The 27,559-nt window shown below is 38.3% G+C and overlaps 1 protein-coding gene and 5 long non-coding RNA genes across 7 annotated transcripts in view; 5 read left to right on the forward strand and 1 right to left on the reverse strand.

Annotated features, from left to right (window-relative positions):
* Window positions 1–1,784: 1,784 nt before the first annotated feature.
* LOC138000708 (phosphorylase b kinase regulatory subunit alpha, liver isoform-like) overlaps window positions 1,785–27,559 on the reverse strand; it is an 87,908-nt gene continuing 62,133 nt past the window's right edge. For both annotated transcript variants that reach the window (XM_068847322.1, XM_068847321.1), the window contains 3 exons: window positions 6,175–6,228; window positions 4,389–4,592; window positions 1,785–3,430 (listed from right to left, as the gene is read on the reverse strand). In XM_068847322.1, the coding sequence (XP_068703423.1) occupies window positions 3,230–3,430; window positions 4,389–4,592; window positions 6,175–6,228 (459 nt within the window). In that variant the 3' untranslated portion in view covers window positions 1,785–3,229. The remainder of the gene's footprint in view (window positions 3,431–4,388; window positions 4,593–6,174; window positions 6,229–27,559) is intronic.
* On the forward strand, window positions 10,500–11,699 carry LOC138000709 (uncharacterized). The gene is made up of 2 exons (XR_011123178.1): window positions 10,500–10,641; window positions 11,467–11,699. It is a non-coding gene; the product is annotated as an uncharacterized lncRNA (long non-coding RNA).
* On the forward strand, window positions 13,363–13,944 carry LOC138000711 (uncharacterized). Its single transcript, XR_011123181.1, has 2 exons — window positions 13,363–13,527; window positions 13,709–13,944. It is a non-coding gene; the product is annotated as an uncharacterized lncRNA (long non-coding RNA).
* On the forward strand, window positions 15,912–16,501 carry LOC138000710 (uncharacterized). Its single transcript, XR_011123179.1, has 2 exons — window positions 15,912–16,079; window positions 16,266–16,501. It is a non-coding gene; the product is annotated as an uncharacterized lncRNA (long non-coding RNA).
* On the forward strand, window positions 18,280–18,839 carry LOC138000713 (uncharacterized). The gene is made up of 2 exons (XR_011123183.1): window positions 18,280–18,422; window positions 18,604–18,839. It is a non-coding gene; the product is annotated as an uncharacterized lncRNA (long non-coding RNA).
* LOC138000712 (uncharacterized) lies at window positions 26,308–26,856 on the forward strand. Its single transcript, XR_011123182.1, has 2 exons — window positions 26,308–26,529; window positions 26,621–26,856. It is a non-coding gene; the product is annotated as an uncharacterized lncRNA (long non-coding RNA).

The raw sequence follows: 27,559 nt of genomic DNA on the forward strand, positions 1-27,559 counted from the left end.
ATGGAATGGAAGCTTTTTATCACACAACAAAAATTACAATATAGCTACCAGGGTACGCGGTCTTCTTGAATCAAAGCCAGATACTTGTGTTCCACCTGACCTGGCATCGAAGTTACGCTATTATTATATTTTTTTACCTCTTGCCTTTCCACTCCATTCCCACCCACAACCAGCATAAAGACATTGTGTACCCGATCATGCTTACAAGTCAAGGCTGTTTACTTCGACACGGTGTGAGGAAGATCCTAGCACTGGACTGATCCGAGACGTAAAACAATTTAACAAATAGATTCCACGTTGCGTTGCCATGCGTCTCATAGATGACGTCAAAACGTGGTAAGAATAAAAAGGCGGCACACGAGGCGACGAACGGCAACATGGAATCTACTATTCTCATGATTACGGGCAATAGATCGTCTAAGCAATAAGATAACAGAGAGGCAGGTACAGGATATGTAGTGAGTACAACTTTGATGAAAGTTTTTGTACAATACTAGAAAAAAAAGAAAAAAAAAAACGTTCTTCCACAGAGGTTGGAGAAAGTCATGCAGGTCGCAAACGAGTTTGCATTGCTTAGCAACTCGCACTCAGAACTATCAATCCTCGGTAAAGCATCAAGCTGAAGCCAGATGGGATCAGTTTTTTCGTGGAAAAAATCTGCAAGTTTTTTGCACAGTTTTTCAGTAGAACTGCAAGTAGGATAAGGTTTCAAGACATCCAGAATTTTTAGGTACGCGCGCAAGAAAGCAGAAGCGGAACGCAACGGTGCATCCGGATTCCAAAACTAATTTAAGACTTCACCTACCTGAACAGCAGAGAATTAGGTCTTGTGGAAACGTTTTCCTTTGCTTTGGTCAGGAAAAACAATTGGAACGACTCCGACAGCTATTACTAAGAAACAATTAGGCCGGTTTAAGCCAAAGTGCAAAAATGGGACGAACGGATAGAAAAATAGTACTGTTCAACCAGAGAAAAAACGCCAAAAATATTCAAAAAGCAAAACAATAGCGGGGTTAGATTCTTTTATCCGTTTCGCAACAGGAGCATAGGCGCCTATCGACACGACGTAACGTTTTCAGTTGCAAAAAATGTTTGAAATTGCACTGTCCCCATCTGTTGTTTCTTGTATGCTCAAGTCGAGTGAATGTGCCTAGCCTTTCGCTTGCGGGATTAGTGTTCTCTCTTAAGGACGTTCGCGCCCATTGCTACTGCGCATTTTTTCGCAGCGATTTTACTCTCTTGAATGCTCGGTGACCCCTATTTTTCTTTCCGTAGATCACTTCCTTTTCTGATTTTGTCCATTTTAACAAAAAACAACAAAAAAAAAATCTGTGCGCCAGAAGTTACAAATATTTCCCCTTTTATGCTCTCGTGGGACCCAAGCTTTCTTTCTTGGATTAATATGTATCGTTTTTCAAGGTCTATTTCACCTCAGAAAAAGACATCAGCTGCAAAGGTTAATGTAGTTATATTAGTTACGTTTAAATGAGTACGTTTACCTGACCTAAATTTCATTAATGTAGCTTTTTTATTGCTGACAGTTGTAAGCTAAGATCGTCTTAAAATAACGCAAGCTTCTAAAATCTCCAAAACGAGCACGATGACCGCCCATTCTTTTTGTCTTTTTGGCAAAAGTAGATCATTACTTTTCTGCGTGGGAAGTTTAAAAAAAAATCTGTACGTGGGAACATTTTGGGTGCGAACGTCCTTAAAGGAATAGGAAAAGACAAACCTTCTAAAATGTGTTTATTGTATAAAATTAGGTTCATGAATTAAAGCGGACAGAACACAGGTACCATAATTTAATGAGCGTGATACCGGTTATTCAATTGTAACTTGTATAAACTGTCTGTGGTTTGCTCACAATACCGGTAACTCTTATTTTAAGTTCAATTTTGTTTCATCACGAATCAACACCAAGGGAATTAAAGGGGCTACATTGCTATGAAACCTAAACAATATACACATTGCCTTGAGTTTGACAACTTTTTAACCTCAAATCGATGTAATAAATTAACCCTTACAAGTTCTAGACACAAAAAAGGAAAGAGAAAAGCAATCAAAATAAATATTGAACACTCTAGGAAGTCTCCACGAAATGACATCTAAGTAAAAAGATAGAGCTACTTTCATAATAACAAACCTGAACTACCAAACGGGGTGGTTTCAATAAACTCAAGTTGGTCCCACTCTGACAGAGAGGACCTATAATGTACGGTAAAGGCAACGCGCAGCGTAAGTAAATCGAGGATTAAAACAACTCCCAACATTGTTGGGAGTTAGTGGATGGTGTTGGCAGTTGTGTGCACCTTCTGACATTGTAAAGACGTGCAGTGTATTATGGGAAGGATACGGCCCATAAGACTTTGCAAACTTCCAAGCTGCCATCTTGTTTTCAACATGTTAATGCATTTTTATCTCCATGGGGATCATATGTAATGCGTGCGTGTGGCCCCACAATGTTGGAAGAGCTGTGCAAACCGCATCCAACATTGTTGCGCTACGCTTCGGCGATCACGGAACAAAAGAAATTTTGAGGGCTTTTGCCTCAAAAGTTTGATCAGTTTCAACTTCGTGCAACAACTCTTAGCAACACGCAATAACATGCAAAATGGTGTGCAAACGGACGCTACATGTAACACCCAACGTTGCGTCCGTTTGCATGGGGCGTAAGAGTGCACCAAGATTTCAAACCGCTAGCTCTGCTCATTTATCCCCTCGTCAGAGAGAGAGAGAGAGAGGGGTTAATGCAAGAAACATTTCCATCCGTTCAAATTTGCTCATATCTTTACAAATAACTGGTCCCTACCTAATATTAGAGCTGTAGTCAACTAATACTGTCTTTATGGCTGGCAACATCGGTGGGCGACTTTTAAATATTATATTTATTTACTATTCACACGGTGCGCATCTTGCTCATTAAATCGCCAGAACCAGTAGCCCAGAAGAGTGAAAATCGCATTCAGAACTCATGTCGAAGCGTTTTCATATAAATTGCTATCTTTTTCCTGCGAAATTTATGATAAATGAGTCCGAGATCGCATTTCTAATCCTCAGAACTGGAGTTCAGTCCAAATCTCTGCTTGTCCTCCAAACGAAACTTACTGGTCGACGATGGTTATTGACTCCATTTAAGTATCGGCTTTGAAATATTACATAAGATTTGCCACACATCGCTGAGATTTAAGGGGTTTAGGACAGAGGTAATTTTTCATAGACAATAGCAAGCTTACGAAACCACGCATTCACTTTGATGAGGCAAGAAGCTAAGTCTTTCGGCAACAGCTCTAGAAAAATACGTCATAGTCCCAAAGCGGCCACTGGGCGCAGTATCATAGAAGTAACGGCAGATTCCCGCAGCACCACCGCAGCTGATTTTCTCTTGGGGAGGGCGAGCACAGCACATTGTCGAATCACCTTTGATATTCATCTAAAATGTGCAACAAGAGAATTCTGTTAGATTGAGACTGAATAAATATTCGGAAGACGAAAGGGGAGGATAAATTTGGGGCTGAGAAAATCCGTACGTCGATGAAGACGGTGAGGTCACAAGAGTATCATAAGAAAATCGAATCAGCACCGTAAAGACTGGATGGTGGACGGAGATCTAACACACGAAACCTAATTTTTTGGTGTTTCACTATCCCACCGACGCAGCACCACAATTTCTCGAGAAACCCATTCACAAAATAGATTAATCTGCACGTGCCTTTTGCATCTTGGTCCATTTCTAGGCCTGGCACCCTCTGCTTGACAACTTAGCCAAATTTAAGGTTTTGTGGGGGAAGTTACTATTAGCAACACTGGGTTCAGTCAATGTAACGATGCTTCGACGTTTAAACTACAGTAGGCCTAAAGGTTGGTAGCACAATTCTTAAATGCTTGTTGAATGCTAAAGTAATGTTGGAAAGGCAGTTTAGAAATAAAGTAATTCTTCTTCTTACTCGTTGTTAGCTGTTCTTGGATTTTCAGCTAAGTTTTTTGGCACTGCAAGAACATCTTTGTGTTCCACAACGAAACCCCGTTACTCGCTAAGGCTTCTCAACCACATCCTTGTCGGATAGACAAGGTTTTACCTACCTCAAGATGTATTTTGCTCAAATATGATCATGCTTAAAAGAGAAAACCTCTTCAGTCGGATTGGTGTTTGTGCGAGGTCGGTGTGATTACCACTAATCTTAAGAATATTTAAGCAAACCACTCGTTTTTTTTGGTGTCAAAGGGATATTAGTCAAAGTTTAAAGCAAAAAATGATCTTTTCAAAAGAAATTCTTGGGATATAAACTGGAGGCCATGTTCAATTACACTAAATCCAGTAGCGGCGTAGATCATTTCTGGCTGCCTGACGTCACAGACCTAGCAGGAGATCTGTTTACTTTCCTACTAACCTGGTCGTTGAGATAAAAATTATGGCCTTCCCAGACCAACTCGTCCACATCGATAGTGTCTCCAAGTGTTTGGTCAGGATTGTACTCGATCACCAGCGAAAGAACCATCAACATCTCCACCACAAGTTGACGGTACTCAGGCTCCGGGATGCGGTTCAAAGCGGCTTCCACGCTCAAGGCAAACTTCAGTTCACCTGGAGTCATCTGAGAAAGCAAATGACAGTGAAGCATTACAATGACACCTCGAAAAAGGGAATGTTCACTTTTCTGACGCCATTGTTTACCTCTTGTTTTATTAACATGCCAGGCATCATGGTATTTACAAATATGGAAATTTGCATGATGACGTCATTTGACTACAAGTACCAGAATCTATCAGGTTTTGCTTGTTTCATGCTAATTGGAGCTATTGTTATTTTTACCCCACTGAGGATACAAAATTTAAATAAGAAAAGAAAAAACAAACTGAATTCTGATATTTTATCAAAATGACAACCTCGTGAAAGTAGCCTATTGACTTCAAAATATGAAGACAATTTGTTACACTTCGTTAAACCTCCAATTTTAAGCCTTTTGGATTTAATTTGGTAACGAGACAGTAATTAGTCATCAAATCTCGATAAATTATTGGGAGGCAAAGGCGCTAAAATTTCGAATTTTCAAAGCATCGTTTCTCAGAGATTATCTGATATAGCGGCTGAAATTTTCATACAGGGCTAATGATGCAATGCACTTTCAACAATCAGTGATTAATTCTCAGCTGACTGATTAGAAAACGATAGCCCCGAGCTTATGACGCAGAAAATGCAAACAAAGATTCCCCGATATCTCGGTCATGATGATGCCCCCAATGGCTACGACTTTTTGGGTCAGGATCCAGAGTAACGATCGTAAAAGAACGATGGATGGAACGATCACAAAAATCGGCCTAACCACGGCTGCATGACCACAATCGGAAAGATAAAAAACAATTGAATTACTAAGTAAGGCCCGTTTTAAACGTCGCATTTTACATGTGCCGAATCTAATGCAAATGAGCGAAAACAATAGATTTTTCTCATTTGCATTAGATTCGGCACATGTAACATGCGACGTTTAAAACGGGCCTTAACTTTCTCTGCACAGTTACACTGAAAGCCGTTAAAGGGGCAGTGTCATGCTATTTTGGTCAAAATTCAAAACATTAAAAGACGACTTTGCGTCAGTGAAGACCAAAAAATAATGCTGTTGTTTTGTTGCCAATGACCATTGAAGCAGCTCTGAAGCTATTCATTGTTGTTTGCAGCCAAGGATGGAGGGGATGGAAATGGATTGAAGTTTGAAAAAAAAAAATTGGCGAGTTTTTTCAACTTTGGAGACGTTGTCCACTGAAATTCGCCAAAGGTTAAATACTAATAGGTCTTTGTCCCATATATTTCGTATCATCTCAGTGAGTTGTCAGGAATGTTATACGTGTGAGCTAGAGTACTAATTTAGATTTGTATCTAGTTTTGACCTAAAAATACTAAATTTAGCATGACGGTGCCCATTTAAGTTCAGTTCACGTAATAAGCCAAAAACAAGTCAGGGTATTAGAGATGCAAAAAAAAAAAAAATAATAATACACGCCTCGTGTACATGATGACGGAAACCTTTTTGTGTCGGCAAATTTGGTGAGGCCCCTATGAGCACATCGAGACGTCTCTCTCCCTTCGAAGAGAATATGCGTCATCATGCCTGCTAATCTCCACCGAAAGAAAGGCCACTGACTGACGTGTCATCATCAGGAATACAGAATTTCATTTACCTCAAGAACCATAGCATTGGCCAAGTAATGTTTGTGAATAATCAAGCCTGCACACTAGAAAGTGAAAGAACAACAAAAACCAACATTAGTTTCATTTTATAACTTAAACAAAGTTGGAACAACCATGGGATGATCATATGAACTGAATCATACGGAACAATCGCAAAGCGCCTTAAAACTTTAAGTGATGACGTACATTAAAGTGCACATAAAGTCAAATGTTTTTCGCCTACAATATTACTCTCCCCACCAAAAGCAAACATGTTTTACCATTCCTACCCCAAATTTCGCAAAGTTATCAAAACTAGCAGAAATTTGGACCCACGACTGTGAGGCATGGTTCTATTCGCGATTTTACGTCACAAACTGCTTTGCAATGCAAATCATTTCCATTGCAACAAGTTTGTGACGTAAAATCGAGAATATGCCCATGCCTCACAATCGTGCGTTAAAATTACTGCTTGCTCTGCCAAGTTTACGTGGCGTGCACCGCACAGAAAAAGCGAAATTGTGGGAGACAATGGTGACATATGTTTGCTTTGGATGGAGAGATATATACTACGAAAGAAAAATATTTGAGTTTAGTCGCACAAAATTGCTAAATTGTTGACATGGCCGTCTTTTCTAAGTCCTGGAAAAAAATTAACAGATTCGCAGACTGGTGGAACTTAGATCGTGCTTTATTGGGATGAACTCTGAAGCTTGCGTTGGCTCTCGTGGAATACTACCGACCACGTCATGTTTAAGTGGGTATTGGGATAGCCTCGCAAAAATTTGTCGAAAAAAGGAGTTCACGAGCGAGTAATGGAGGAAGGCAAGTAAGATATTCGAATAAAATCTTACAATTTCGCAAAGCGGGTTTTAAACAGAAACACTTCAAATATGAAGGAAAAAAAAACAGAAAGACGATTTAATTTTGGAACGCTTCCGAGTCAGTCGTTTCCGAAGATTCAACCGCTTGACTGAGATAGAAAGCAATTAAAACAAACTTGAATTACCAAAAAGTTTAGTGCTGATATGATACTTGTTATTACTATATTTCATGTGCAATCTATTTTACTCTTTTATTAGCTTCTATCAAAGGGGCCCAATTGAGGTGCCATGAACAACACTACACGCAGGTGGTACCTATAACATAAAGAGACGTTTAAAAGGACCAAACTTCAATTTTTCCCAAAAGACATAAAGGAGTCCAGAAGAGACATTAATTACAAAGGCAATCATATCAATTAGGACGTCATCATATCACCATAAGAATTATCGGGTTTTTAACTTTTGCACCCGACTAGCTTTTTACCTTTTTGTGTTATTATTTATAAATACCGAGGAATACTTTATAAGCTTGTCGCATTCTGCGAAAGAAAATTTACCAAAAAAAAAGAAAAATCGCTGTTGTGTGCTTCTTAGAGAGGTGGCCATTTTACTTTGCATATATAGTGTTAAATGACAAAAATTGAAGGCTTTGTAAAGACTTTTATCCTGTATAGTTTTGGAGTACTTTAAATGTCAAGGGATGTTTTGGGTTCTTTTGAGACCTTCTGTTAATGATAACTGAACAAATGCTTGGGGATATTACTGATAAGTAATTGATTTAGCCTTTGGCAGCGGTATTAATTGAATGCCTTACGAGAAAGTAGTTTCCAGACTTGACGTTGTTTTGATTGTGGCCAAAATCAACATCTTCTCCACGAATTCGGCCTGGAACAGGCACAAGCGTAAAGAAAGGCAAACTGGTCCAAGATGAAAAAGAGAATTCTGGTTAGTTCTCTGAGCGGTCCGAATTTTGCAATACGGACCGCTAAGATGGACCGGTCACGAAGCAGCGTATATACGTGGGGCAAACTGCTCCCTTTTTCTTTTCCATTTTTTCGGATATAAAAAGAAAAAAAAAATGGTAGAAATGGACCTGAAGCTAGTTCAACCGAACGAACCGCGCATGCATATGAGTGCTTTGTTTGCAAGGTGTTCCATGACATACGATTGACATGAGGTTGAAAGGTTGGTATCAAAGACCATTAAAATGCTGCAACTATACTTGACAGTCCGTTGTAAGTTCTAAGCCGTTGTTGTTACGGAGGTACACTCGCAGAAAAAAGTAGAGGCAACCAAAAGAATGTTAAACCAACCTACTGACAAGATATGAAAAGTATTTATGGCAGAAAGAGCCACTAGTATTTAAGTTTTGGTGTCTCTCTAAAGACACTGTCTCCAAACTTGAAAAAAGTGGCCAGTTTTTTCAAGTTTCAATCCATTCTTATCCCCTCCATCCTTGGCTGCAAACAGCAAAGAATTGCTTCAGCGCACTTCAATGGTCATTGGCAGCAAAACTAAAACATTATTTTTTTGTTTTCACTGATGCAAGGACGTCTTTTAGTGTTTTGACGTTTGACTAAGATAGCGTGACACTGGCCCTTTAACAAAACCACTCTACGTGGCTTTAAAACCTTGCAATGAGAGGTTTCAATTTACATTCATTAATAATTGTTTTTAGCGCCGGGTTTAATTAAACGTCTTAGGGTCCATAGTGAAAATGCTAACCCAATGTTAACGACTTCTTTAAACAAAATAAAAATCAGAAAAATACTGCATGGTTTCCGTTGTATCATATTTCTTTGCGCTCTCAGAAGGTACAAGAATTCGACCGATGAAGTTTGTGAGCAGCTGCCCGCGAATGGGCAGATGAACCCGAGAGGGACTGGAAGACATGACGTCACTGATTTATGCTATTACCCAAAGATAAAACAACAAATGAATGCTTAACAAAACACTATAATTAATGTAAAAGCTACGGGAAAAAATTATCAGGATTTCATGAACACTGCTTGCCTGAATCCTTGACTTGGGGGTAGGGGGACGAGACATGGTCTGCGACCATCGACTAATACGAGGTACGAAGTTTCCAATTTAAAAGAGGGGTATGTTTTTGTTTAGCATTTTTATGCTACATGGTTGTGTGCTAACACAGGATATTTTAGTTGGATTGTCTGCCCGTATTAAATATTTGGCATTTTCAACTTCTCCACTCTTATATCCTCTTCATCAACACCCTGACATAAATGCCTTAAACACACTATAGCACTTTTTGGGGTCTGTATTCGTACAAATACATTTTTCAGTCGTAAGGCAAGAACAGCGCGAAACTACTCCCTTACAAAAAAGTAACCTTAATTTTGATCTCCCTCTTCCGCTTTCTAAGTCGCTCGCGCAGAGAGGCCTATCTTTCTCTCTCTCCGAATGACGCTTACGTCAGCTGAAATTCACGCTAACAAAGGAGTTTCCTTTCGAAAACGTCGGGAAGAGACTCGATGCACAGTTAACTAAGCAACAATTTCAAAATTGCATTGACATCGCACCTGGTTTACAGGTAAGCGCGACAAAATTTGCATCAGGTTGCTGCGGCAAAAATCGCATGTGTAAACGCGTCTTCACTCTTTTATTTGCTTCTTTCGCAAGCTGGGCTCTTTAACTCAAGCAGCGAACAATTGAGGTGTCAGTAACTTAAGTGCAGATGATACCTATGACATAATCAGATGTTTAAAATGACCAAACTTTAATTGTTTGACTAATTGAGTCCATTACAAAAGAGAACAAATAAAGAGGCAAAGGCAACTAATTTGGGCGTCATTATCATTACATGCCTTCTATATTTTGCACCCGAATGACTGCTTAGCTTATCTGTCTTCTTATTTCTATAAAACATTATCGAATAAAAAAACAAACAGAAAAAGAAAAATGGCTGTTGTGTGCTCCTTCCAGAGGTGGCTATTTACGTTGCATATATAGATACAGGAAATTAACTTTAAACACAATTGAACAGGCACGTGCAATGTCGCTGTTTTTGCAGAATAAGATATATTGTTTTATGGTGTAGAAGTAAAAGGTTTTAATAACTGTTGGAAAAAAAAAGGACCAGTTTAGCTGATTCTACACAGTTGATTAATAATTGCTTTAATGTCAGTCTTCTATGCCCTTTAGCCAACCGCAAATGAATGAAGGAAGTTAGACATTAGATCACTTAAGGAAAGTATCTAATTGCCGATAACTTCGAACAAAATTATAACAACGGCGCCATACATGTGGCCACATACATAGAGGGGGATGATTAGGGACTCGGTACGCAATTTACAGGCAATAATTCTTTACAGAGTCTGACCTTGGTGCTGCTGCTTTAAACACAGTAATGGTCACTAGAAGACGACATTAAAATCCAAATACAAAAATTAAATGAACTAAATTGTCATGACATCAGGTTGGACAAGTGATGGTTATGACATAAATAAACGGTTCAAAGTATCTCAAGTCATAACAAGTAATCCTTCGGAGAGATCTTTGATAAAGGTTTGAAGTTTATTTACCATGAAAACTAAATTAGTAGCTGTTTGCGTTGTAGCGGTAACGCTGGCATTGATCCTGCAAGAAACTGATGGATTCGGAAGTCCCATAAGGAACGTGGATAAAAGAAGCAAGGTAAAACTGGAGTTGAACATTGCAAAAAAAAAAAAAAAAAAAAAAAAGAACACACAACCACAAAAAAATAATAATAACAGGAAGGAGGAAGATGTTCATAGGTATGAAAAGAGCCAAACCTCAAAAAAGCGTAAGCGTGGATTTATCAGAAAATCGCTTTCTTACGAACACCTTAAACTTAAAGGACCACTATCATGTTTACTTTGCTGTTTTCAGTTCAAAACTGGGTAAAAAATCTAAATTAGTACTTCAGCTTACACGTACAACATTCCTGACAACCTACTGACTAGATATGAAAAGTATATTTATGGCACAAAGAGCTATTCGTATTTGGTGCCGTCTTTCTGAAAACAATGTCTCCAAACTGGAAAAAAAAAAAATTGGCCAGTTTTTTCAAGTTTCAATCCATTCTTATCCCCTCCATCCTTGGCTGCAAATAACAAAGGATAGTTTCAGTGCCCTTCAATGGTCAATGGCAGCAAAACTAAAACATTATTTTTTGGTTTTCATTGACGCAAGGACGTCTTTTAGTGTTTTGAAGTTTGACTAAGATAGCGTGACACTGGCCCTTTAATAAAACCACTCTACGTGGCTTTAAAACCTTGCAATGAGAGGTTTCAATTTACATTCATAAATGATTGTGACGGGTTTAATTAAACGTCTTAGGGTCCATAGTGAAAGTGCTAACCCAACTTTAACGATTTTTTTAAACAAAAATAAAAATGAGAAAAATACTGCCTGGCTTCCGTAGTAGTATCATATTTCCTTCCTCGATCTTTTTTTCTACATTTAACTAATAGTCTATTACGGTTTTTGCTCTCTCAGAAGGTACAAGAACTGGACCGACGAAGTTTGTGTGCAGCTGCCCGCGAAATGAACTGCGATCGAGAATGGGAAGATAAACCCGAGAGGGACTGGAAGTAAGACAAGACGTCACTGCTTTATGCCATTAACCAAAGGTGAAAAAGAAGAAATGAATGGCAAACTACTGTAATGTAGAAATCGCTGAAATTAATGTAAAAGCTACGCGGAAATAAATTATCATGATGTCATGAACACTGCTTGCCTGGATCCTTGACTTGGGGGTGGGGGGACGGGCCATGGTCTGCGACCATCGAGTAATACAAGGTACGAGGTTTCCTCTTTAAACGAGGGGTATGTTTTTGTTTAGCATTTTTATGCTACAATGGCGGTGAAATTTTTTATCAAGAGGCGATAACACGAACATGTTTGTGTGCTAACACAGGATATTTTAGTTGGATTGTCTGCCCGTATTAAATATTTGGCATTTTCAACTTCTCCACTCTTATATCCTCTTCATCAACACCCTGACATAAATGCCTTAAACACACTATAGCACTTTTTGGGGCCTGTATTCGTACAAATACATTTTTCAGTCGTAAGGCAAGAACAGCGCGAAACTACTCCCTCACAAAAAAGTAACCTTAATTTTGATCTCCCTCTTCCGCTTTCTAAGTCACTCGCGCAGAGAGGCCTATCTTTCTCTCTCTCCCAATGACGCTTACGTCAGCTGAAATTCACGCTAACAAAGAAGAGACTCGATGCACAGTTAACTAAGCAACATTTTCAAAATCGCATTGACATCGCACCCGGTTTACACTCGAGCGCGACAAAATTTGCATCAGGTTGCTGGCTCTTTAACTCAAGCAGCAAACAATTGAGGTGTCAGTTACTTAAGGGCAGATGATACCTATGACATAATCAGATGTTTTAAATGACCAAACGTTATTTATTTATTTTAAATATGTAAAAACGTTCTCTGGTTAAAAAAGATTAAAAAACATAACCTTTCGTCTATCAGTCTATAGCCTTTAACGAATGAAAACGTTAGCGCACGAACGGAAATATATACGAAAAAGGGGTGCGAAAAAAAATTTTTTTTTTCACCAATTTACAAAGGAGTCCAGATGTAACATTACAATCGAGAGCAAATAAAGAGGCAAAGGCGACTAATTTGGGCGTCATTATCATCACATGCCTTCTATCTTTTGCAGCCGACTGGCTCCTTAGCTTGTCTCTATTCTTATTTCTTTACAATATTATGGAATACTTTATCGCAGTTTTTTAGATTCAAACAATGTTTTATGCTGCGAAAAAAAAAAAAAAAGGCTGCTGTGTGCTCCTTCCAGAGGTGGCCATTTAACTTTGCATAGAGAGATACAGGAAAATAGTTTTGTAAACACAATTGAACAGGCACGCGCAATGTTGCTGTTTTTGCAGAATAAGATATATTGTTTTATGGTGTAGAAGTAAAAAGTTTTAATAAATATTGCCTTCGTATTGAAGCCAAGGGAGAAAAAAGGACGAGTTTAGCTGATCCTACTCAGTTCACTAATTGTTTTAATGTTACTCTTCCTTATCTTTAGCAAACCGCAAATTAATGAACGAGAGCCTCTTATCTCAGACATTAGATCATTTAAGGAAAGTACCTAATTGCTGATAACTTCGAACAAAATTTTAACAACGGCGTCACACATGTGGCCACATACATAGACGGAGATGATTAGGGACTCGGTAAGCAATTTACAGGCAATAATTCTTTACAGAGTCTGACCTTGGTGCTGCTTTAAACACAGTAATGGTCACTAGAAGACAACATTAAATTACAAATCGAAAAATTAAATGAACTAAATTGTCATGACATCAGGTTGGACTAGTGATGGTTATGATATAAATAAACGCTTCAAGGTATCTCAAATCATAACAAGTAATCCTTCTCCGACAACCTTGATAAACGTCTGAAGTTATTTTACCATGAAAACTAAATTTGTAGCTGTTTGTGTTTTAGCGGTAACGCTGGCATTGGTCCTGCAAGAAACTGATGGCTATTACTTTTCCGGAAATGGACGGTATAAGAGAAGCAAGGTAAAACTGAATTTGAACATCACAAAAAAACAAAACAAAACAAAAAAAACAGAAAAAAAAAACACCCAGGAAACAGGAAGATATTACTAGGTAGAAAAAGAGCCAAACCTCAAAAGAGCGTAGGCCTGGATTTGATTAGAAAATCTCTAACAATCTATTACGCTTTTTGCGCTCTCTTAAGGTACAAGAACTGGACCGACGAAGTTTGTGTGCAGCAGCACGCGAAATGAACTGCGACCCAGAATGGGCAGATGAACCCGAGAGGGACTGGAAGTAAGGCATGACGTCACTGCTTTATGCCATTACCCAAAGATGAAAAAGAAGAAATGGATGCTTAACAAACCACTGTAATGTAAAAAAACCCCACTGAAATTAGTGTAAAAGCTACGCGGAAATAAAATATCAGGATTTCATGAACACCGCTTGCCTCAATCCTTGACTTGGGGTAGGGTGAGGGGGCATGGCGACTAATACGAGGTACGAGGTTTCCACTTTAAAAGGTGGCTTACTACATTTTTCCGAAGAAAAAGGTCAATATTTTGAAATATGAGAAATTAAAGCAACAGGATGTCTCTTCTGAAGTATTTGTCACTACAATTGATGTAAAATGTAATTTTACGACAAAACTAAATGCAAATCAGCGGAAAATGCTGAATATAGTGACCAAGCTCCTGGAGGGGGTACTGGAAACTTGACATTGCAAAGGCCTTTTTCTCAAAACTTAGCCGTACGATTAGGGTCAACATTTTGGGAATTAGTAAACAATATGAAGACGAAAACGTCAACATTCTTTTGAAAAGATCTATCGGACATTTTTTTCAGTTATTATCAAAATAGACGAAAATCAACGTTTTTTGTCATCTGCGAAAAACCTGTCTGACAGTATAAACTACTTATTTCTATAAACGATTATTTTTTTCTCGCTGAGGAAATCCTGAAATTTTAAGGTGGGGTCGTACGGCTAGTTTGTGAGAAAAAAGCCGTTTGAAATGTCTCGTTTCCATTCCCGCCTCCAGGAGCTCCCTGATTGGCATTTGCTTTTTAGGTAAAATTACATTTTTCCTCAATCGCAGTGACTAACACTTCAGAAGAAAAATCCTGTCGCTTTAATTTCACAGATTTCAAAATCTTGATATTTTTCGAAATTCTCAGGATGAGACTCGATGCACAGTTAACTAAGCAACATTTTCAAAATTGCATTGACATCGCACCCGGTTTACACTCGAGCGTGACAAAATTTGCATCAGGTTGCTGCGGCAAAAATTGCCAAGTGTAAACGCGCCTTCACTCTTCAGTTTATTCGCTTCTTTCGCAAGCCGGGCTCTTTAACTCAAGCAGCGAACAATTGAGGTGTCAGTAACTTAAGTGCAGATGATACCCATGACATAATCAGATGTTCAAAATGACCAAACTTTAATTTTTTTTTAAATATGTAAAAACGTTCTCTGGTTAGAAGAGATTAAAAAACATAAGCTTTCGGCTATCAGTCTATAGCTTTCAACGAATGAAAAAGTTAGCGCACGAACGAAAATATATTCGAAAAAAGGGTGCGAACATTTTTTTTGTCTAATTCACAAAGGAGTCCAGATGTAACATTACAATCGAGAGCAAATAAAGAGACAACGGCAACTAATTTGGGCGTCATTATCATCACATGACTTCTATCTTTTGCAGCCGACTGGCTCCTTAGCTTGTCTGTTTTCTTATTTCTTTACAATATTATCGAATATTTTATCGCAGTTTTTTAGATTCAAACAATGTTTTATGCTGCGAAAGAAGAAAAAAAGAAAGGCTGTTGTGTGCTCCTTCCAGAGGTGGCCATTTTACGTTGCATAAATAGGTACAGGAAAAGAGTTTTGTAAACACAATTCAAAAGGCACGTGCAATGTTGCTGTTTTTGCTGAATAAGATATATTGTTTTATGGTGTAGAAGTAAAAGGTTTTAATAAATATTGCCTTCGCATTGAAACCAAGAGGAAAAAAAGGACGAGTTTAGCTCATCCTACCCAGTTCTCTAATTATTTTAATGTTAGTCTTCCTTATCCTTTAGCAAACCGCAAATTAATGAACGAGAGCCTCTTATCTTAGACATTAGATCATTTAAGGAAAGTATCTAATTGCCGATAACTTCGAACAAAATTATAACAACGGCGTCACGCATATGGCCACATACATAGACGGGGATGATTAGGGACTCGGTGCGCAAATTACAGGCAATAATTCTTTACAGAGTCTGACCTTGGTGCTGCTTTGAACACAGAAATAGTCACTACAAGACGACATTAAATTACAAATCCAAAAATTAAATGAACTAAATTGTCATGACATCAGGTTGGACTAGTGATGGTTATGATATAAATAAACGCTTCAAGGTATCTCAAGTCATAACAAGTAATCCTTCTCCGACAACCTTGATAAACGTCTGAAGTTATTTTACCATGAAAACTACATTTGTAGCTGTTTGTGTTGTAGCGGTAACACTGGCATTGGTCCTGCAAGAAACTGATGGCTTTCACCTTTCCTTAAAAGGACGCGGGTATAAGAGAAGCAAGGTAAAACTGAATTTGAACATTACAAAAAAACAAAGCAAAACAAAAAAAAAAAAAACAGAAAAAAAAACACCCAGGAAACAGGAAGATATTACTAGGTAGAAAAAGAGCCAAACCTCAAAAAAGCGTAGGCCTGGATTTCATTAGAAAATCTCTAACAATCTATTACGCTTTTTGCGCTCTCTTAAGATACAAGAACTGGACCGACGAAGTTTGTGTGCAGCTGCCCGAGAAATGAACTGCGACCCAGAATGGGCAGATGAACCCGAGAGGGACTGGAAGTAAGGCATGACGTCACTGCTTTATGCCATTACCCAAAGATGAAAAAGAAGAAATGGATGCTTAACAAACCAGTGTAATGTAAAAAAACCCCACTGAAATTAGTGTAAAAGCTACGCGGAAATAAAATATCAGGATTTCATGAACACTGCTTGCCTCGATCCTTGACTTGGGGGTAGGGTGAGAGGGCATGGCGACTAATACGAGGTACGAGGTTTCCACTTTTAAAAGGTCAGTATTTTGAAACATAAGAAATTAAAGCAACAGGATGTCTCTTGTGAAGTATTTGTCACTAAAATTGATGTAAAATGTAATTTTACGACAAAAATAAGTGCAAATCAGCGGAAAATGCCGAATATAGTGACCAAGCTCCTGGAGGGGGTACTGAAAACTTGACATTGCAAAGACCTTTTTCTCAAAACTTAGCCGTACGATTAGGGTCAACATTTTGGGAATTGGTAAACAATATGAAGACGAAAACGTCAACATTCTTTTGAAAAGATCTATCGGACATTTTTTTCAGTTATTATCAAAATAGACGAAAATCAACGTTTTTTGTCATTTGCGAAAAACCTGTCTGACACTTTAAACTACTTATTTCTATAAACGATTATTTTTTTTTCGCTGAGGAAATCCTGAAATTTTAAGGTGGGGTCGTACGGCTAGTTTGTGAGAAAAAAGCCCTTTGAAATGTCTCGTTTCCAGTTCCCTCCAGGAGCTCGCTGATTGGCATTTGCTTTTTAGGTAAAACTAAATTTTTCCTCAATCGCAGTGACTAACACTTCAGAAGAAAAATCCTGTCGCTTTAATTTCACAGATTTCAAAATCTTGATATTTTTCCCGCAATTCTTGGGATGAGACTCGATGCACAGTTAACTAAGGCACATTTTCAAAATCGCATTGACATCGCACCCGGTTTACACTCGAGCGTGACAAAATTTGCATCAGGTTGCTGCGGCTAAATTCGCATGAGTAAACGCGCCTTCACTCTTTTGTTTGCTTCTTTTCGCAAGCCGCGCTCTTTAACTCAAGCAGCGAACAATTGAGGTGTCAGTAACTAAAGTGCAGATTATACTTATGACATAATCACATGTTTTTTTACTAATTGCGTCCATTACAATCGAGAGCAAATAAAGAGGCAAAGGGAACTAATTTGGGCGTCATTATCATCACATGCCTGCTATCTTTTGCAGCCGACTGGCTCCTTAGCTTGTCAGTCTTCTTATTTCTTTACAATATTATCGAATATTCTATTGCAGTTTTTATACTCAAACAATGTTTTGAGCTGCAAAAGAAAAAAAAAATAGACGAAAAATGGCTGTTGTGTGCTCCTTCCTGAGGTGGCCATTTTAGGTTGAATACATAAATACAGGAAAAGAGTTTTAAAACCACAATTGAACAGGTACGTGTAATTTCGCTGCACAATATATACTGTTTTATGGTGTATAAGTAAAGTTTTTAAATAACTATTGTTTTCGCATAAAAACCAAGAAAAAAAAAAACGAGTTCAGCTGATCCTACACAGTTTATTAATTGTTTTAACGTTAGTCTTCATTGCCCTTTAGCCAACCACAAATTAACGAACGAGAGCCTCTTATCTTAGACATTGGATCATTTAAGGAAAGTATCTAATTGCCGATAACTTTGAACAAAATTTTAACAACGGCGTCACACATGTGGCCACATACATAGACGGGGATGATTAGGGACTCGGCAAGCAATTTACAGGCAATAATTCTTTACAGAGTCTGCCCTTGGTGCTGCTTTAAACACAGAAATAGTCACTAGAAGACAACATTAAAATCCAAATCCAAAAATTAAATGAACTAAATTGTCATGACATCAGGTTGGACTAGTGATGGTTATGATATAAATAAACTGTTCAAAGTATCTCAAGTCATAACAAGTAATCCTTCTCCGACAACCTTGATAAACGTCTGAAGTTATTTTACCATGAAAACTACATTTGTAGCTGTTTGTGTTGTAGCAGTAACACTGGCATTGGTCCTGCAAGAAACTGATGGCTTTTACCTTTCCTTAAAAGGACGCGGGTATAAGAGAAGCAAGGTAAAACTGAATTTGAACATTACAAAAAAACAAAACAAAACAAAAAAAAACAGAAAAAAAAACACCCAGGAAACCGGAAGATATTACTAGGTAGAAAAAGAGCCAAACCTCAAAAAAGCGTAGGCCTGGATTTGATTAGAGAATCTCTAACAATCTATTACGCTTTTTGCGCTCTCTTAAGATACAAGAACTGGACCGACGAAGTTTGTGTGCAGCTGCCCGCGAAATGAACTGCAACCCAGAGTGGGCAGATGAACCCGAGAGGGACTGGAAGTAAGGCATGACGTCACTGCTTTATGCCATTACCCAAAGATGAAAAAGAAGAAATGGATGCTTAACAAACCACTGTAATGTAAAAAAACCCCACTGAAATTAGTGTAAAAGCTACGCGGAAATAAAATATCAGGATTTCATGAACACTGCTTGCCTCGATCCTTGAATTGGGGGTAGGGTGAGAGGGCATGGCGACTAATACGAGGTACGAGGTTTTCACTTTTAAAAGGTCAGTATTTTGAAACATGAGAAATTAAAGCAACAGGATGTCTCTTCTGAAGTATTTGTCACTAAAATTGATGTAAAATGTAATTTTACGACAAAAATAAATGCAAATCAGCGGAAAATGCTGAATATAGTGACCAAGCTCCTGGAGGGGGTACTGAAAACTTGACATTGCAAAGGCCTTTTTCTCAAAACTTAGCCGTACGATTAGGGTCAACATTTTGGGAATTGGTAAACAATATGAAGACGAAAACGTCAACATTCTTTTGAAAAGATCTATCGGACATTTTTTTTCAGTTATTATCAAAATAGACGAAAATCAACGTTTTTTGTCATTTGCGAAAAACCTGTCTGACACTTTAAACTACTTATTTCTATAAACGATTATTTTTTTCTCGCTGAGGAAATCCTGAAATTTTAAGGTGGGGTCGTACGGCTAGTTTGTGAGAAAAAAGCCCTTTGAAATGTCTCGTTTCCAGTCCCCCCTCCAGGAGCTCCCTGATTGGCATTTACTTTTTAGGTAAAACTAAATTTTTCCCCAATCGCAGTGACTAACACTTCAGAAGAAAAATCCTGTCGCTTTAATTTCACAGATTTCAAAATCTTGATATTTTTTCCGCAATTCTTGGGATGAGACTCGATGCACAGTTAACTAAGCCACATTTTCAAAATCGCATTGACATCGCACCCGGTTTACACTCGAGCGTGACAAAATTTGCATCAGGTTGCTGCGGCTAAATTCGCATGAGGAAACGCGCCTTCACTCTTTCGTTTGCTTCTTTCGCAAGCCGCGCTCTTTAACTCAAGCAGCGAACAATTGAGGTGTCAGTAACTAAAGTGCTGATGATACTTATGACATAATCACATGTTTTTTTACTAATTGCGTCCATTACAATCGAGAGCAAATAAAGAGGCAAAGGGAACTAATTTGGGCGTCATTATCATTACATGCCTGCTATCTTTTGCAGCCGACTGGCTCCTTAGCTTGTTAGTCTTCTTATTTCTTTACAATATTATCGAATTTTCTATTGCAGTTTTTAGACTCAAACAATGTTTTGAGCTGCAAAAGAAAAAAAAAAAAAAGAACAGAAATGGCTGTTGTGTGCGCCTTCCTGAGGTGGCCATTTTAGGTTGAATACATAAATACAGGGAAAGAGTTTTATAACCACAATTGAACAGGTATGTGTAATTTCGCTGCACAATATATACTGTTTTATGGTGTATATTATAAGTAAAGTTTTTAAATAACTATTGTTTTCGCATAAAAACCAAGAAAAAAAAAACGAGCTCAGCTGATCCTACACAGTTTATTAATTGTTTTAACGTTAGTCTTCATTGCCCTTTAGCCAACCACAAATTAATGAACGAGAGCCTCTTATCTTAGACATTAGATCATTTAAGGAAAGTATCTAATTGCCGATAACTTCGAACAAAATTATAACAACGGCGTCACACATGTGGCCACATACATAGACGGGGATGATTAGGGACTCGGTAAGCAATTTACAGGCAATAATTCTTTACAGAGTCTGCCCTTGGTGCTGCTTTAAACACAGAAATAGTCACTAGAAGACGACATTAAAGTACAAATGCAAAAATTAAATGAACTAAATTGTCATGAGTTCAAGTTGGACAAGTGATGGTTATGATACAAATAAACGGTTCAAGGTATCTCCAGTTATAACAAGTAATTTGATAGAGGTCTGAAATTCATCTACCACGAAAACTACATTTCTAGCTGTTTGCGTTGTAGCGGTAACGCTGGCATTGGTCCTGAAAGAAACTGATGGAATCACAGGTACTATAAGGAAACTACTAAAGAGAAGCAAGGTAAAACTGGAAATGAACATTGCAAAAAACAAAGAAAAAACACAAAAAAAAAAAAAAAAAGGAAAGGGGAAGATATTAACAAGCGAAAAGAGTTCGACACAACGTTTCGATAACTCCATGTCATCATTCAACTGAAAAAAGAAAAAAGTTTGACAACTTAATATATACCGTGCGAGGCGAGAAAACGTAAAATATGCATGTAAAAAGTGACAAATTAAATAGTTTTGCGCACATGGAGTCTGATTGTGTGTTCAAGCATGACCTTATCTTCTTTATGCAAAACATTTCATAAATCAGACAGTCCAGTTTTCCGTTGCACTTCTTTAAAACGGAAAAGTTCTTGGTAAGGTCGCCGATGGTTTCCAGACCGTGGTCGTTCTTTAAAGTGCACCTAACCCCAAGATATTTTTTTCGCTAAAATGAATCTTTGCACCTGTTCGAAACGCATTGCGGCCATCTTTTCGTTATACGAACAAATCCTGTCATTTTATAGGCTTCGAAAGTTGCGAAAAACCAAGCATCTTTTGTTCACGACCGAGTGACGTCACAATCTACTTTGCATGCATTTTTACAAAGAGTTAATGCAATGTAAATCAGTTTGTGACGTCAAATCAGGAATAGACACACTCCCCTTCTGACTCGGTCGCGAACAAAAGATGCTTGGATTTTCTCAACTTTCGAAGCCTATAAAATGACAGGATTTGTTAGAAAAAGGAAAAAATGGCCGCAATGCGTTTCGAACAGGTGCAAAGATTCATTTTAGCGAAAAAAATATTTTGGGGTTAGGTTCTTTTTAAGTGTTTGCTAATTGTTGAATAACGGTGCACTGAACTCGGGACGCCTGGTGACGAGTATAATAAGTTCTGGAGGGGGGGGGGGAGTCCCAGATTGCTCAGTGAGTTTTGTTTTTAGCAATTTGGGACTCCCCTCCCTCCAGAACTTATACTCGTCACCAGGCGTCCCGAGTTCAGTGCCATTTTGAATTGGACACTTTGCGAGGACAACGGTTTCTGGCCGCCATTTTAGCAGATTAACTTACAAGTTTTACGGAGTCTGGTGGCTTCGCGTTGCTACCTGAAGATGCTTCAGTGGATTCATGGTTTAGAGAAATTCATGTTCCACGAGCCTGGCGTGTTTGTTTAGCGACTGGATTCGATTTTCACGAAAAAAATCGTGCTTGTTTTGGGTCGATCAGAGTCCCTACGCTGGCTTCCGTCTCCTACCTTGTCACTATACTATGAAAGAAGGTGAACGGGGACCATTTTTTTCCGAAACTTCGTGTACGTATCAAAGTCAACAACAGCTCACCACATGGTAAGTTTCATCGATTTTTATTTCCATTTTCTTGCAAATTTCCATACCTAAACTTCGCCTCATATGTTCTCTATATTTACCTATGTGGCACACACAGTGAGCCTGAGTTACCTGTTGTGTAGCCGACATACTCTGCATCACACAGATCACATTTATAATTGTACACAACGCATAGTTGGCTAATTATGGGTGATTTTGGCTCGCACATCTTGCGTTTTATCGCCTCGCACGGTATATATTACGTTGTCAAACTTTAATACTTTATTTTTTTTTCCACTTGAAAATGATGAGATGGAGTCATCGAAACGTTATGTCAAACTCTTTTCGCTTGTTTTTATCATTAGATGTTTAAATAAATCTAATTTTATATTAATAGGTAAAAAAAAGCCAAACCTCAAAAAGCTTCGAAATTTCAGTCTTTCTTACGAACACCTTAAAGGGGCAGTGTCATGCTAAATTTGCTGTTTTAAGTTCAAAAATGGGTAAAAATCTAAATTGGTACTTTACTGCTCACACGAACCACATTCCTCACAACCTACTGACAAGGTATGAAATATATTTATGGCACATGAAAGAGCTATTCGTATTCAATTTTTGGTGTCTTTCTGAAGACAATGTCTCCAAACTTGTTTCAATCCATTTCCATCCTCTCCATCCTTGGCTGCAAACAAAAAAAAATAGCTTCAGTGCACTTCAATGGTCATTGGCAACAAAAGATCAGAACAGCTTTAATTTTTGGTTTTCATTGATGCAAGGACATGTTTTCGTGTTTTGAAGTTTGACTAAGATAGCGTGACACTGCCCCTTTAACAAAACCGCTCTACGTGGATTTCAAACCCTTCGATCAGAGGTTTCAATTTACATTCATAAATGATTGTTTTTTGTGCTAGTTTTAATGATTTTTTTAAACAAAATAAAAATCATAAAAATACTGCAGGTCTTCCGTTGTTTCGTATTTCCTTCCTCGATTTTTTCATCTACATTTAACTGACAATCTATTACGGTTGTTGCACAGTTAGAAGGTACAAGGACTGGACCGATGAAGCTTTTGAGCAGCTGCCCGCAAAATGAACAGCGACCGAGAATGGGCAGATGAACCCGAGAGGGAAGTAACACACGGCATCATGCTTTATGCCATTACCCAAAGATGAAGAAGAAGAAATGAATGTTCCATTTTTTGACCTCGAATCAGTTTACATACAGAAGTAAGTGCTTCAAAACAGATTGTTATTAGACAGAAGGCGTGGAGAAATAATTCAAATAAAAATGTCTCTTTGAATAGTTCAGTTTGTAAGTCGCTAACTGCATTCGCCATCAAGCGCGGAGCGAGTCATCAATTTCAAAAGAGATTTCAGAGAGAGAGAGAGAGAGAGAGAGAGAGAGGAAAAAACCCAATTCGCGTCAAATCAACTGTATGCAACAAAATAAATTCAGGATCAAACCCTTTACTAAAGAATCTTTTCCTTGAATAATGAAGCAAAACATGGACTTCAGGCTTTCTTTCAAAATAATTCTTGACTAACCACAAAAAGCTTTCTTTCTTTTAAATAAATCTTCACTGTCACACTTCCAATTATGTTTTACCTGAAGACTGTGCAGATTTGAGTACAAAATAAATATAAATAGCCAGACAACTGAGATGCGACTTCAGTAAACACGTACAGATGCATTCAGGGTGTTCGATTCCCTCAATATTTTTAAGCCCATACAGAATTTGCCATTTCGTTTCAGTGGTGTACATAACATCATATTAGTAAAATATTAGTTTAGAAACAAAGCTCACTCAGTTGATAGGGAGATCAAATTGTTGTTGAAGTCCATTACTCGTCGCTTTTACGATTCCAGGTATTTATTTTTCACCACCTGTCTTGTTTATACAATTGACTTTCCATTCTTAAGCTCCACAAGGGTATATTTTGTTTAAAGATCCAACAAAACGCCATTCGAGTTACAACGACCTTCGACGCCATTGCAGGTTAATTAAATATTCTACTGTGTCCACAGGATAAAATCTACACATTTCTATTACCCCCTGAAACCTACCAAAAATACGCGCAGATGACTCTACCCAAAAAGACACTATTTAGCAGCATTTTCAAGAGCTCGGTCACAGTTTTTCGCTATACGGACCTGGAAAATAACATATATTTATTTTCTTGTAGCGGAGCTCCGCGTGCCCGCGGAGCACCATTGGTAAGAAAATATGGCAACCCATGCGTACAAGAAAATTTGGTTTTGGTCACCGTAAGACCAAAGGCATACGTCCACCCCTCCAAGTAAACCCTTCGGAGTCAAGAAAACGAAGGAAATGTTCTTTTATGTGTGCTTTTCGCCACTTATACTATCCCAGCGCGCACCACAAAAGTCGGGAGAGGGTAGCAAAACCACAAACCTGAATTCTTAGCTGTTGGACGTAACTACTGCAACTTCAAAAATCGCGTGGTAACCTAGTAATTTTGGGTTGTAAAATGGTAGTATTAGGTCTGTTTAAGCCAAGATCAATTTTGGGGCTCGTGCAAATTATTATTCACGGGGCTGATTAGTCTGGACAGAGGACGCCCACTATGCTCAAAATTAACTTGATTCTCAAGATTTTGTGAATAGAATGGGTGAGTAAAGGCCTGTTTGCGCATACGACTTTTGTCGCAGCAACTTATGCAAATTTTGTCGCACTCAAGAGTAAACTGGGTGCGATTTCAATGCGATTTTAAAGGTCCACCTTCAACCAAGAGGCATTGCGTATCGCGGAACAATTTCCATATATGAAAATCCAGCCAAAGCTGAAATTCATCCAATCAGATTGCTACGATAAGCGATGCAAATTTCCATAACAAAAACAAACGGTCGAAAAGCCTGCCGGTTGAAGGAAGGTCTCCAAAGCGATTTGACGCTGCGATATCACACGGGTTTCGAACTTGCTGGAAACTAAATGCAAACTTTGCTGCGATCTTTCAATGTTGATTCACGAGGTACCCCTCGGGAGGTTTTGTCACGCAGCGTCATGGCGGTGAAAAGCGACCAAAAACGGCGTTTGAGGAGTTCTAATGAAGAGGTGGCACTGACTGAATTGTAGCAAAATTATCCATGTTTGTTTAACAGCAGTTGTGCAGATTATAAACGGCACCATAAAATAGCGGGAGACATTGCAGGTGTTAAAAGCAAAGGTGGAAGAGCAATTCAACAGTTCATTTACCGGTATTGATATATCAATTTTGTCTTTTTTATTAAAGTGTCTCTAGACTTATGCTCACTTTAAAAATTAGAACAATGGGTGAGTCAACGCATGAAAATAACCGCTTTGAAAACAAAGCGTATGCGCCTACCCTGTGGCGAAATTGTTTAAAGTTACTGTGTTTCCGTGAGTTGTATCCAGATCGAGGTTTATCGCGCCGTCAAATCGCTGTAAAAGCGCAATGACATCGCACCAAATTTGCATCAGGTTGCTGCGGCAAAATTCGCATGAGTAAACGCGCCTTCACTCTTTTATTTGCTTCTTTCGCAAGCCGCGCTCTTTAACTCAAGCAGCGAACAATTGAGGTGTCAGTAACTTAAGTGCAGATGACACCTATGACATAATCAGATGTTTAAAATGACCAAACTTTAATATTTTTTTAAATATGTAAAACCGTTCTCTGGTTAAAAAACGTAAGCTTTCGGCTATCAGTCTATAGCTTTTTGTGTGCTCCTTCCAGAGGTGGCCATTTAACGTCGCATAGATAGATACAGGAAAATAGTTTTGTAAACACAATTCAACAGGCACGTGCAATGCTGCTGTTTTTTCTGAATAAGATATATTGTTTTATGGTGTAGAAGTAAAAGGTTTTCATAACTATTGCCTTCGCATTGAAACCAAGGGAGAAAAAAGGACGAGTTTAGCTGATCCTACTCAGTTCACTAATTGTTTTAATGTTAGTCTTCCTTATCCTTTATCAAACCGTAAATGAATGAACGAGATCCTCTTATCTTAGACATTAGATCATTTAAGGAAAGTATCTAATTGCCGATAACTTCAAACAAAATTGCAACACCGGAGACACGAGTGTGGCCACATACATAAACGGGAATGATTAGAGAGGGACTCGGTGCGCAAATTACAGGCAATAATTCTTTAAACAGTCTGACCTTAGTGGTGCTGCTTTAAACACAGTAATGGTCACTAGATTAACTGAACTAAATTGTCATGACATCAGGTTGGACTAGTGATGGTTATGATATAAATAAACTGTTCAAAGTATCTCAAGTCATAACAAGTAATCCTTCTCCGTCAACCTTGATGAACGTCTAAAGTTCATTTACCATGAAAACTAAATTTGTAGCTGTTTGTGTTGTAGCGGTAACGATGGCATTGGTCCTGGAAGAAACTGATGGTTATTTCTGTACCGGAAAACGGTGTAGGCCAAGAAGCAATGGAAAGCTGATTGTGAACATTGGAAGAAAAAACAAAGAAAAAACAAAGGAATCCAAGGTAGAAAAAGAGCCAAACCTCAAAAAAGCGTAGGCCTGGATTTGATTAGAAAATCTCTAACAATTTATTACGCTTTTTGCGCTCTCTTAAGATACAAGAACTGGACCGACGAAGTTTGTGTGCAGCTGCCCGCGAAATGAAGTGCGACCCAGAATGGTTAGATGAACCCGAGAGGGACTGGAAGTAAGGCATGACGTCACTGCTTTATGCCATTACCCAAAGGTGAAAAAGAAGAAATGAATGCTTAACAAACCACTGTAATGTAAAAAACGCTGAAATTAATGTTAAAGCTACGCGGAAATAAATTATGAGGATTTCATGAACACCGCTTGTCTCGATCCTTGACTTGGGGGTAGGGTGAGGGGGCATGACGACCAATACGAGGTACGAGGTTTCCACTTTTAAAAGGTCAATATTTTAAAATATGAGAAATTAAAGCAACAGGATGTCTCTTCTGAAGTATTCGTCACTGCAATTGATGTAAAATGTAATTTTACGAAAAAAATAAATGCAAATCAAGGGAAAATGCTGAATATAGTGATCAAGCTCCTGGAGTGGGTACTGGAAACTTCAATTCAATATCAAAATAGACGAAAATTACATTTTTCATCAATCGCAGTGACTAACACTTCAGAAGAAACATCCTGTTGCTTTAATTTCACAGATGTCAAAATCTTGATCTTTTTCTTTGGAAAACTGTAGTAAGGCACCTTAACTGAGGGCGGTGAAAATATTTATCAAGAGATGATAACGCGAACATGTTTGTGCGACAAAACAGGATATTTTTGTTGCATGGTCAGCCCGTATTAAATATTTGGCGATTTTATTAAACAAAGATTGTCATTTTTTTCAAGTTGTATTACATTTTCAACTTTTCCACTCTCACATGCTCTTCATCAACACCATGCCAAAAAATGCCTTAAACTCACTTGGTAAAGAAACCAAGCTATTTTTTGGGGTCTGTATTCGTACAAATACATTTTTCAGTCGTAAAGCTAAAATAGCGCGAAACTGCTCCATCAAAAAAGTA

Source organism: Montipora foliosa, chromosome 4, assembly GCF_036669935.1.
Source record: "Montipora foliosa isolate CH-2021 chromosome 4, ASM3666993v2, whole genome shotgun sequence".
Taxonomy (NCBI): domain Eukaryota; kingdom Metazoa; phylum Cnidaria; class Anthozoa; order Scleractinia; family Acroporidae; genus Montipora; species Montipora foliosa.